The sequence below is a fragment of the Coregonus clupeaformis genome, chromosome 23 (assembly GCF_020615455.1).
Source record: "Coregonus clupeaformis isolate EN_2021a chromosome 23, ASM2061545v1, whole genome shotgun sequence".
In the NCBI taxonomy this organism is placed as follows: Eukaryota; Metazoa; Chordata; class Actinopteri; order Salmoniformes; family Salmonidae; genus Coregonus; species Coregonus clupeaformis.
The window spans coordinates 53,141,388-53,153,899 of NC_059214.1; the positions used below are offsets into that span (position 1 = coordinate 53,141,388).

At 41.1% G+C, this 12,512-nt stretch overlaps 1 protein-coding gene across 1 annotated transcript in view; it reads right to left on the bottom strand.

Moving 5' to 3' along the window:
• The window catches only part of LOC121556643 (unconventional myosin-X-like), a 294,837-nt gene that overhangs the window by 170,383 nt on the left and 111,942 nt on the right, over positions 1-12,512 (bottom strand). Inside the window, exon 13 of the mRNA XM_045206479.1 lies at positions 3,443-3,509. Coding sequence (XP_045062414.1) covers positions 3,443-3,509 — 67 coding nt within the window. The remainder of the gene's footprint in view (positions 1-3,442; positions 3,510-12,512) is intronic.

A 12,512-nucleotide genomic window follows, 5' to 3' on the forward strand; every position in this document is an offset into this window, starting at 1 on the left:
GTTTGTTCTAGAGTGAGTCTTGGCGTTAGTCTGGAAGTCCCCTAGGAGAGGTTTGTCCTAGAGTGAGTCTTGGCGTTAGTCTGGAAGTCCCCTAGGAGAGGTTTGTCCTAGAGTGAGTCTTGGCGTTAGTCTGGAAGTCCCCTAGGAGAGGTTTGTTCTAGAGTGAGTCTTGGCGTTAGTCTGGAAGTCCCCTAGGAGAGGTTTGTCCTAGAGTGAGTCTTGGCGTTAGTCTGGAAGTCCCCTAGGAGAGGTTTGTTCTAGAGTGAGTCTTGGCGTTAGTCTGGAAGTCCCCTAGGAGAGGTTTGTCCTAGAGTGAGTCTTGGCGTTAGTCTGGAAGTCCCCTAGGAGAGGTTTGTCCTAGAGTGAGTCTTGGCGTTAGTCTGGAAGTCCCCTAGGAGAGGTTTGTTCTAGAGTGAGTCTTGGCGTTAGTCTGGAAGTCCCCTAGGAGAGGTTTGTCCTAGAGTGAGTCTTGGCGTTAGTCTGGAAGTCCCCTAGGAGAGGTTTGTTCTAGAGTGAGTCTTGGCGTTAGTCTGGAAGTCCCCTAGGAGAGGTTTGTTCTAGAGTAAGTCTTGGCGTTAGTCTGGAAGTCCCCTAGGAGAGGTTTGTTCTAGAGTGAGTCTTGGCGTTAGTCTGGAAGTCCCCTAGGAGAGGTTTGTTCTAGAGTGAGTCTTGGCGTTAGTCTGGAATTCCCCTAGGAGAGGTTTGTTCTAGAGTGAGTCTTGGCGTTAGTCTGGAATTCCCCTAGGAGAGGTTTGTTCTAGAGTGAGTCTTGGCGTTAGTCTGGAATTCCCCTAGGAGAGGTTTGTCCTAGAGTGAGTCTTGGCGTTAGTCTGGAAGTCCCCTAGGAGAGGTTTGTTCTAGAGTGAGTCTTGGCGTTAGTCTGGAATTCCCCTAGGAGAGGTTTGTTCTAGAGTGAGTCTTGGCGTTAGTCTGGAAGTCCCCTAGGAGAGGTTTGTTCTAGAGTGAGACTTGGCGTTAGTCTGGAAGTCCCCTAGGAGAGGTTTGTTCTAGAGTGAGTCTTGGCGTTAGTCTGGAAGTCCCCTAGGAGAGGTTTGTTCTAGAGTGAGTCTTGGCGTTAGTCTGGAAGTCCCCTAGGAGAGGTTTGTCCTAGAGTGAGTCTTGGCGTTAGTCTGGAAGTCCCCTAGGAGAGGTTTGTCCTAGAGTGAGTCTTGGCGTTAGTCTGGAAGTCCCCTAGGAGAGGTTTGTTCTAGAGTGAGTCTTGGCGTTAGTCTGGAAGTCCCCTAGGAGAGGTTTGTCCAAGAGTGAGTCTTGGCGTTAGTCTGGAAGTCCCCTAGGAGAGGTTTGTCCTAGAGTAAGTCTTGGCGTTAGTCTGGAAGTCCCCTAGGAGAGGTTTGTTCTAGAGTGAGTCTTGGCGTTAGTCTGGAAGTCCCCTAGGAGAGGTTTGTCCTAGAGTAAGTCTTGGCGTTAGTCTGGAAGTCCCCTAGGAGAGGTTTGTCCAAGAGTGAGTCTTGGCGTTAGTCTGGAAGTCCCCTAGGAGAGGTTTGTTCTAGAGTGAGTCTTGGCGTTAGTCTGGAAGTCCCCTAGGAGAGGTTTGTTCTAGAGTGAGTCTTGGCGTTAGTCTGGAAGTCCCCTAGGAGAGGTTTGTTCTAGAGTGAGTCTTGGCGTTAGTCTGGAAGTCCCCTAGGAGAGGTTTGTTCTAGAGTGAGTCTTGGCGTTAGACTGGAAGTCCCCTAGGAGAGGTTTGTTCTAGAGTGAGTCTTGGCGTTAGTCTGGAAGTCCCCTAGGAGAGGTTTGTTCTAGAGTGAGTCTTGGCGTTAGTCTGGAAGTCCCCTAGGAGAGGTTTGTTCTAGAGTGAGTCTTGGCGTTAGTCTGGAAGTCCCCTAGGAGAGGTTTGTCCTAGAGTGAGTCTTGGTGTTAGTCTGCAAGTCCCCTAGGAGAGGTTTGTTCTAGAGTGAGTCTTGGCGTTAGTCTGGAAGTCCCCTAGGAGAGGTTTGTTCTAGAGTAAGTCTTGGCGTTAGTCTGGAAGTCCCCTAGGAGAGGTTTGTCCTAGAGTGAGTCTTGGCGTTAGTCTGGAAGTCCCCTAGGAGAGGTTTGTTCTAGAGTGAGTCTTGGCGTTAGTCTGGAAGTCCCCTAGGAGAGGTTTGTCCTAGAGTGAGTCTTGGCGTTAGTCTGCAAGTCCCCTAGGAGAGGTTTGTTCTAGAGTGAGTCTTGGCGTTAGTCTGGAAGTCCCCTAGGAGAGGTTTGTTCTAGAGTAAGTCTTGGCGTTAGTCTGGAAGTCCCCTTAGGAGAGGTTTGTCCTAGAGTGAGTCTTGGCGTTAGTCTGGAAGTCCCCTAGGAGAGGTTTGTTCTAGAGTGAGTCTTGGCGTTAGTCTGGAAGTCCCCTAGGAGAGGTTTGTCCTAGAGTAAGTCTTGGCGTTAGTCTGGAAGTCCCCTAGGAGAGGTTTGTCCTAGAGTGAGTCTTGGCGTTAGTCTGGAAGTCCCCTAGGAGAGGTTTGTCCTAGAGTAAGTCTTGGCGTTAGTCTGGAAGTCCCCTAGGAGAGGTTTGTTCTAGAGTGAGTCTTGGCGTTAGTCTGGAAGTCCCCTAGGAGAGGTTTGTCCTAGAGTGAGTCTTGGCGTTAGTCTGGAAGTCCCCTAGGAGAGGTTTGTCCAAGAGTGAGTCTTGGCGTTAGTCTGGAAGTCCCCTAGGAGAGGTTTGTTCTAGAGTGAGTCTTGGCGTTAGTCTGGAAGTCCCCTAGGAGAGGTTTGTTCTAGAGTGAGTCTTGGCGTTAGTCTGGAAGTCCCCTAGGAGAGTATTGTTCTAGAGTGAGTCTTGGCGTTAGTCTGGAAGTCCCCTAGGAGAGGTTTGTTCTAGAGTGAGTCTTGGCGTTAGACTGGAAGTCCCCTAGGAGAGGTTTGTTCTAGAGTGAGTCTTGGCGTTAGTCTGGAAGTCCCCTAGGAGAGGTTTGTTCTAGAGTAAGTCTTGGCGTTAGTCTGGAAGTCCCCTAGGAGAGGTTTGTCCTAGAGTGAGTCTTGGCGTTAGTCTGGAAGTCCCCTAGGAGAGGTTTGTTCTAGAGTAAGTCTTGGCGTTAGTCTGGAAGTCCCCTAGGAGAGGTTTGTCCTAGAGTGAGTCTTGGCGTTAGTCTGGAAGTCCCCTAGGAGAGGTTTGTTCTAGAGTGAGTCTTGGCGTTAGTCTGCAAGTCCCCTAGGAGAGGTTTGTTCTAGAGTGAGTCTTGGCGTTAGTCTGGAAGTCCCCTAGGAGAGGTTTGTTCTAGAGTAAGTCTTGGCGTTAGTCTGGAAGTCCCCTAGGAGAGGTTTGTCCTAGAGTGAGTCTTGGCGTTAGTCTGGAAGTCCCCTAGGAGAGGTTTGTTCTAGAGTAAGTCTTGGCGTTAGTCTGGAAGTCCCCTAGGAGAGGTTTGTTCTAGAGTGAGTCTTGGCGTTAGTCTGGAAGTCCCCTAGGAGAGGTTTGTCCTAGAGTAAGTCTTGGTGTTAGTCTGTTACCTACCTTCTCTATGAGGTCCAGACACTCTGCATTCTCCTTCCAGTCTATAGCTTCCCACTGGATCCCTTCTCTGAGGAAACGACACAACTCATATATGAACAGTGAGGTAGGGAGACAATGGTTGTATTGTCCACAGGTTCATGTGATTAAATGAGCTGTGACCAGGCTGCTGTCGTCCCATTTAAAACATTTGGCAGTGTGCCTGCATCTCTAGAACACCATGGCGACACCCAAAGAACCCCCAGATAGGAACCAAGATGGTGCTCTCTCTCTTCGGGGCTGAGTCCCAAATGGCACCCCATTCCCTGTATAGTGAGAGCCGTAGGGCCCTTTGTTCAAAGTAGTGCACTTTATAGGGAATAAAATGCCATTTAAAACACAGCCATGTCTCTTCTCTCTGCTGTAGAGTCTGATAACCAACCTGTTATACAGTCTGATAACCAACCTGTTATACAGTCTGATAACAAACCTGTTATACAGTCTGATAACCAACAGTCTGATAACCAACCTGTTATACAGTCTGATAACCAACAGTCTGATAACCAACCTGTTATACAGTCTGATAACCAACCTGTTATACAGTCTGATAACCAACCTGTTATACAGTCTGATAACCAACCTGTTATACCATCTAATAACCTACCTGTTATACAGTCTGATAACCAACCTGTTATACAGTCTGATAACCAACCTGTTATACAGTCTGATAACCAACAGTCTGATAACCAACCTGTTATACAGTCTGATAACCAACAGTCTGATAACCAACCTGTTATACAGTCTGATAACCAACCTGTTATACAGTCTGATAACTAACCTGTTATACAGTCTGATAACCAACCTGTTATACAGTCTGATAACCAACCTGTTATATAGTCTGATAACCAACCTGTTATACAGTCAGATAACCAACCTGTTATAAAGTCTGATAACCAACCTGTTATACAGTCTGATAACCAACCTGTTATACAGTCTGATAACCAACCTGTTATACAGTCTGATAACAATGTTATACAGTCTGATAACCAACAGTCTGATAACCAACCTGTTATATAGTCTGATAAACAACCTGTTATACAGTCTGATAACCAACCTGCTATACAGTCTGATAACCAACCTGTTATACAGTCTGATAACAAACCTGTTATACAGTCTGATAACCAACAGTCTGATAACCAACCTTTTATACAGTCTGATAACCAACCTGTTATACAGTCTGATAACCAACCTGTTATACAGTCTGATAACCAACCTGTTATACAGTCTGATAACCAACAGTCTGATAACCAACCTGTTATACAGTCTGATAACCAACAGTCTGATAACCAACCTGTTATACAGTCTGATAACCAACCTGTTATACAGTCTGATAACCAACAGTCTGATAACCAACCTGTTAAAAAGTCTGATAACCAACCTGTTATATAGTCTGATAACCAACCTGTTATACAGTCTGATAACCAACAGTCTGATAACCAACCTGTTATACAGTCTGATAACCAACAGTCTGATAACCAACCTGTTAAAAAGTCTGATAACCAACCTGTTATACAGTCTGATAACCAACAGTCTGATAACCAACCTGTTATACAGTCTGATAACCAACCTGTTATACAGTCTGATAACCAACCTGTTATACAGTCTGATAACCAATCTGTTATACAGTCTGATAACCAACAGTCTTATAACCAACCTGTTATACAGTCTGATAACCAACAGTCTTATAACCAACCTGTTATACAGTCTGATAACCAACAGTCTGATAACCAACCTGTTATATAGTCTGATAACCAACAGTCTGATAACCAACCTGTTATACAGTCTGATAACCAACAGTCTGATAACCAACCTGTTAAAAAGTCTGATAACCAACCTGTTATACAGTCTGATAACCAACCTGTTATACAGTCTGATAACCAACCTGTTATACAGTCTGATAACCAACCTGTTATACAGTCTGATAACCAACCTGTTATACAGTCTGATACCCAACCTGTTATACAGTCTGATAACCAAACAGTCTGATAACCAACCTGTTATACCAGTCTAATAACAAACCTGTTATACAGTCTGATAACCAACCTGTTATACAGTCTGATAACCAACCTGTTATACAGTCTGATAACCAACAGTCTGATAACCAACCTGTTATACAGTCTGATAACCAACAGTCTGATAACCAACCTGTTATACAGTCTGATAACCAACCTGTTATACAGTCTGATAACTAACCTGTTATACAGTCTGATAACCAACCTGTTATACAGTCTGATAACCAACCTGTTATATAGTCTGATAACCAACCTGTTATACAGTCTGATAACCAACCTGTTATAAAGTCTGATAACCAACCTGTTATACAGTCTGATAACCAACCTGTTATACAGTCTGATAACCAACCTGTTATACAGTCTGATAACCAACAGTCTGATAACCAACCTGTTATATAGTCTGATAAACAACCTGTTATACAGTCTGATAACCAACCTGCTATACAGTCTGATAACCAACCTGTTATACAGTCTGATAACCAACCTGTTATACAGTCTGATAACCAACAGTCTGATAACCAACCTGTTATACAGTCTGATAACCAACCTGTTATACAGTCTGATAACCAACCTGTTATACAGTCTGATAACCAACCTGTTATACAGTCTGATAACCAACAGTCTGATAACCAACCTGTTATACAGTCTGATAACCAACAGTCTGATAACCAACCTGTTATACAGTCTGATAACCAACCTGTTATACAGTCTGATAACCAGTATACAGTCTGATAACCAACCTGTTATAAAGTCTGATAACCAACCTGTTATATAGTCTGATAACCAACCTGTTATACAGTCTGATAACCAACAGTCTGATAACCAACCTGTTATACAGTCTGATAACCAACAGTCTGATAACCAACCTGTTTAACAGTCTGATAACCAACCTGTTATACAGTCTGATAACCAACAGTCTGATAACCAACCTGTTATACAGTCTGATAACCAACCTGTTATACAGTCTGATAACCAACCTGTTATACAGTCTGATAACCAACCTGTTATACAGTCTGATAACCAACAGTCTTATAACCAACCTGTTATACAGTCTGATAACCAACAGTCTTATAACCAACCTGTTATACAGTCTGATAACCAACAGTCTGATAACCAACCTGTTATATAGTCTGATAACCAACAGTCTGATAACCAACCTGTTATACAGTCTGATAACCAACAGTCTGATAACCAACCTGTTAAAAAGTCTGATAACCAACCTGTTATACAGTCTGATAACCAACCTGTTATACAGTCTGATAACCAACCTGTTATACAGTCTGATAACCAACCTGTTATACAGTCTGATAACCAACCTGTTATACAGTCTGATAACCAACCTGTTATACAGTCTGATAACCAACCTGTTATACAGTCTGATAACCAACCTGTACATCTGATAACCAACCTGTTATACAGTCTGATAACCAACCTGTTATACAGTCTGATAACCAACCTGTTATACAGTCTGATAACCAACAGTCTGATAACCAACCTGTTATACAGTCTGATAACCAACAGTCTGATAACCAACCTGTTATACAGTCTGATAACCAACCTGTTATACAGTCTGATAACTAACCTGTTATACAGTCTGATAACCAACCTGTTATACAGTCTGATAACCAACCTGTTATATAGTCTGATAACCAACCTGTTATACAGTCAGATAACCAACCTGTTATAAAGTCTGATAACCAACCTGTTATACAGTCTGATAACCAACCTGTTATACAGTCTGATAACCAACCTGTTATACAGTCTGATAACCAACAGTCTGATAACCAACCTGTTATACAGTCTGATAACCAACCTGTTATACAGTCTGATAACCAACCTGCTATACAGTCTGATAACCAACCTGTTATACAGTCTGATAACCAACCTGTTATACAGTCTGATAACCAACAGTCTGATAACCAACCTTTTATACAGTCTGATAACCAACCTGTTATACAGTCTGATAACCAACCTGTTATACAGTCTGATAACCAACCTGTTATACAGTCTGATAACCAACAGTCTGATAACCAACCTGTTATACAGTCTGATAACCAACAGTCTGATAACCAACCTGTTATACAGTCTGATAACCAACCTGTTATACAGTCTGATAACCAACAGTCTGATAACCAACCTGTTAAAAAGTCTGATAACCAACCTGTTATATAGTCTGATAACCAACCTGTTATACAGTCTGATAACCAACAGTCTGATAACCAACCTGTTATACAGTCTGATAACCAACAGTCTGATAACCAACCTGTTAAAAGTCTGATAACCAACCTGTTATACAGTCTGATAACCAACAGTCTGATAACCAACCTGTTATACAGTCTGATAACCAACCTGTTATACAGTCTGATAACCAACCTGTTATACAGTCTGATAACCAACCTGTTATACAGTCTGATAACCAACAGTCTTATAACCAACCTGTTATACAGTCTGATAACCAACAGTCTTATAACCAACCTGTTATACAGTCTGATAACCAACCGGGTAGTCTGATAACCAACCTGTTATATAGTCTGATAACCAACGTAGTCTGATAACCAACCTGTTATACAGTCTGATAACCAACAGTCTGATAACCAACCTGTTAAAAAGTCTGATAACCAACCTGTTATACAGTCTGATAACCAACCTGTTATACAGTCTGATAACCAACCTGTTATACAGTCTGATAACCAACCTGTTATACAGTCTGATAACCAACCTGTTATACAGTCTGATAACCAACCTGTTATACAGTCTGATACCCAACCTGTTATCAACAGTCTGATAACCAACCTGTTATACAGTCTGATAACCAACCTGTTATACAGTCTGATAACCAACCTGTTATACAGTCTGATAACCAACCTGTTATACAGTCTGATAACCAACCTGTTATACAGTCTGATAAAACAGTCTGATAACCAACCTGTTATACAGTCTGATAACCAACCTGTTATACAGTCTGATAACCAACCTGTTATACAGTCTGATAACCAACAGTCTGATAACCAACCTGTTATACAGTCTGATAACCAACCTGTTATACAGTCTGATAACCAACAGTCTGATAACCAACCTGTTATACAGTCTGATAACCAACCTGTTATACATTCTGATAACCAACCTGTTATACAGTCTGATAACCAACCTGTTATACAGTCTGATAACCAACCTGTTATACAGTCTGATAACCAACCTGTTATACAGTCTGATAAACAACCTGTTATACAGTCTGATAAACAACCTGTTATACAGTCTGATAACCAACAGTCTGATAACCAACCTGTTATAAAGTCTGATAACCAACCTGTTATACAGTATGATAACCAACCTGTTATACAGTCTGATAACCAACCTGTTATACAGTCTAACAACCAACCTGTTATATAGTCTGATAACCAACCTGTTATATAGTCTGATAACCAACCGGTTATACAGTCTGATAACCAACCTGTTATACAGTCTGATAACCAACAGTCTGATAACCAACCTGATTTACAGTCTGATAACCAACCTGTTATACAGTCTGATAACCAACAGTCTGATAACCAACCTGTTTTACAGTCTGATAACCAACCTGATATACAGTCTGATAACCAACCTGCTATACAGTCTGATAACCAACCTGTTATACAGTCTGATAACCAACCTGTTATACAGTCTGATAACCAACCTGTTATACAGTCTGATAACCAACCTGTTATACAGTCTGATAACCAACCTGTTATACAGTCTATTAACCAACAGCTGATAACCAACAGTCTGATAATCAACCTGTTATACAGTCTGATAACCAACCTGTTATACAGTCTGATAACCAACCTGTTTTACAGTCTGATAACCAACCTGCTATACAGTCTGATAACCAACCTGCTATACAGTCTGATAACCAACCTGTTATACAGTCTGATAACCAACCTGTTATGAACAGTCTGATAACCAACCTGTTATACAGTCTGATAACCAACCTGTTATACAGTCTGATAACCAACCTGTTATACAGTCTATTAACCAACAGTCTGATAACCAACAGTCTGATAATCAACCTGTTATACAGTCTGATAACCAACCTGTTATACAGTCTGATAACCAACCTGTTATACAGTCTGATAACCAACAGTCTGATAACCAACCTGTTATACAGTCTGATAACCAACAGTCTGATAACCAACCTGTTATACAGTCTGATAACCAACCTGTTATACAGTCTGATAACCAACAGTCTGATAACCAACCTGTTATACAGTCTGATAACCAACAGTCTGATAACCAACCTGTTATACAGTCTGATAACCAACCTGTTATACAGTCTGATAACCAACCTGTTATACAGTCTGATAGCCAACAGTCTGATAACCAACCTGTTATACAGTCTGATAACCAACCTGTTATACAGTCTGATAACCAACCTGTTATACAGTCTGATAACCAACAGTCTGATAACCAACCTGTTATACAGTCTGATAACCAACCTGTTATACAGTCTGATAACCAACCTGTTATACAGTCTGATAACCAACCTGTTATACAGTCTGATAACCAACCTGTTATACAGTCTGATAACCAACCTGTTATACAGTCTGATAACCAACCTGTTATACAGTCTAACAACCAACCTGTTATATAGTATGATAACCAACCTGTTGTATCGTCTGATAACCAACCTGTTATACAGTCTGATAACCAACAGTCTGATAACCAACCTGTTATACAGTCTGATAACCAACCTGTTATATAGTCTGATAACCAACCTGTTATACAGTCTGATAACCAACCTGTTATACAGTCTGATAACCAACCTGTTATACAGTCTGATAACCAACAGTCTGATAACCAACCTGTTATACAGTCTAATAACCAACCTGTTATATAGTCTGATAACCAACCTGTTATACAGTCTGATAACCAACAGTCTAATAACCAACCTGTTATACAGTCTGATAAACAACCTGTTATACATTCTGATAAACAACCTGTTATACAGTCTGATAACCAACAGTCTGATAACCAACCTGTTATAAAGTCTGATAACCAACCTGTTATACAGTCTGATAACCAACCTGTTATACAGTCTGATAACCAACCTGTTATACAGTCTAACAACCAACCTGTTATATAGTCTGATAACCAACCTGTTATATAGTCTGATAACCAACCGGTTATACAGTCTGATAACCAACCTGTTATACAGTCTGATAACCAACAGTCTGATAACCAACCTGTTTTACAGTCTGATAACCAACCTGTTATACAGTCTGATAACCAACAGTCTGATAACCAACCTGTTTTACAGTCTGATAACCAACCTGCTATACAGTCTGATAACCAACCTGCTATACAGTCTGATAACCAACCTGTTATACAGTCTGATAACCAACCTGTTATACAGTCTGATAACCAACCTGTTATACAGTCTGATAACCAACCTGTTATACAGTCTGATAACCAACCTGTTATACAGTCTATTAACCAACAGTCTGATAACCAACAGTCTGATAATCAACCTGTTATACAGTCTGATAACCAACCTGTTATACAGTCTGATAACCAACCTGTTTTACAGTCTGATAACCAACCTGCTATACAGTCTGATAACCAACCTGCTATACAGTCTGATAACCAACCTGTTATACAGTCTGATAACCAACCTGTTATACAGTCTGATAACCAACCTGTTATACAGTCTGATAACCAACCTGTTATACAGTCTGATAACCAACCTGTTATACAGTCTATTAACCAACAGTCTGATAACCAACAGTCTGATAATCAACCTGTTATACAGTCTGATAACCAACCTGTTATACAGTCTGATAACCAACCTGTTATACAGTCTGATAACCAACAGTCTGATAACCAACCTGTTATACAGTCTGATAACCAACAGTCTGATAACCAACCTGTTATACAGTCTGATAACCAACAGTCTGATAACCAACCTGTTATACAGTCTGATAACCAACAGTCTGATAACCAACCTGTTATACAGTCTGATAACCAACCTGTTATACAGTCTGATAACCAACAGTCTGATAACCAACCTGTTATACAGTCTGATAACCAACAGTCTGATAACCAACCTGTTATACAGTCTGATAACCAACCTGTTATACAGTCTGATAACCAACCTGTTATACAGTCTGATAGCCAACAGTCTGATAACCAACCTGTTATACAGTCTGATAACCAACCTGTTATACAGTCTGATAACCAACCTGTTATACAGTCTGATAACCAACAGTCTGATAACCAACCTGTTATACAGTCTGATAACCAACCTGTTATACAGTCTGATAACCAACCTGTTATACAGTCTGATAACCAACCTGTTATACAGTCTGATAACCAACCTGTTATACAGTCTGATAACCAACCTGTTATACAGTCTGATAACCAACCTGTTATACAGTCTAACAACCAACCTGTTATATAGTCTGATAACCAACCTGTTGTATCGTCTGATAACCAACCTGTTATACAGTCTGATAACCAACAGTCTGATAACCAACCTGTTATACAGTCTGATAACCAACCTGTTATATAGTCTGATAACCAACCTGTTATACAGTCTGATAACCAACCTGTTATACAGTCTGATAACCAACCTGTTATACAGTCTGATAACCAACAGTCTGATAACCAACCTGTTATACAGTCTAATAACCAACCTGTTATATAGTCTGATAACCAACCTGTTATACAGTCTGATAACCAACAGTCTAATAACCAACCTGTTATACAGTCTGATAACCAACCGGTTATATAGTCTGATAACCAACCTGTTATATAGTCTGATAACCAACCGGTTATATAGTCTGATAACCAACCTGTTATATAGTCTGATAACCAACCTGTTATACAGTCTGATAACCAACCTGTTATACAGTCTGATAACCAACCTGTTATACAGTCTGATAACCAACCTGTTATACAGTCTGATAACCAACCTGTTATACAGTCTAACAACCAACCTGTTATATAGTCTGATAACCAACCTGTTATATCGTCTGATAACCAACCTG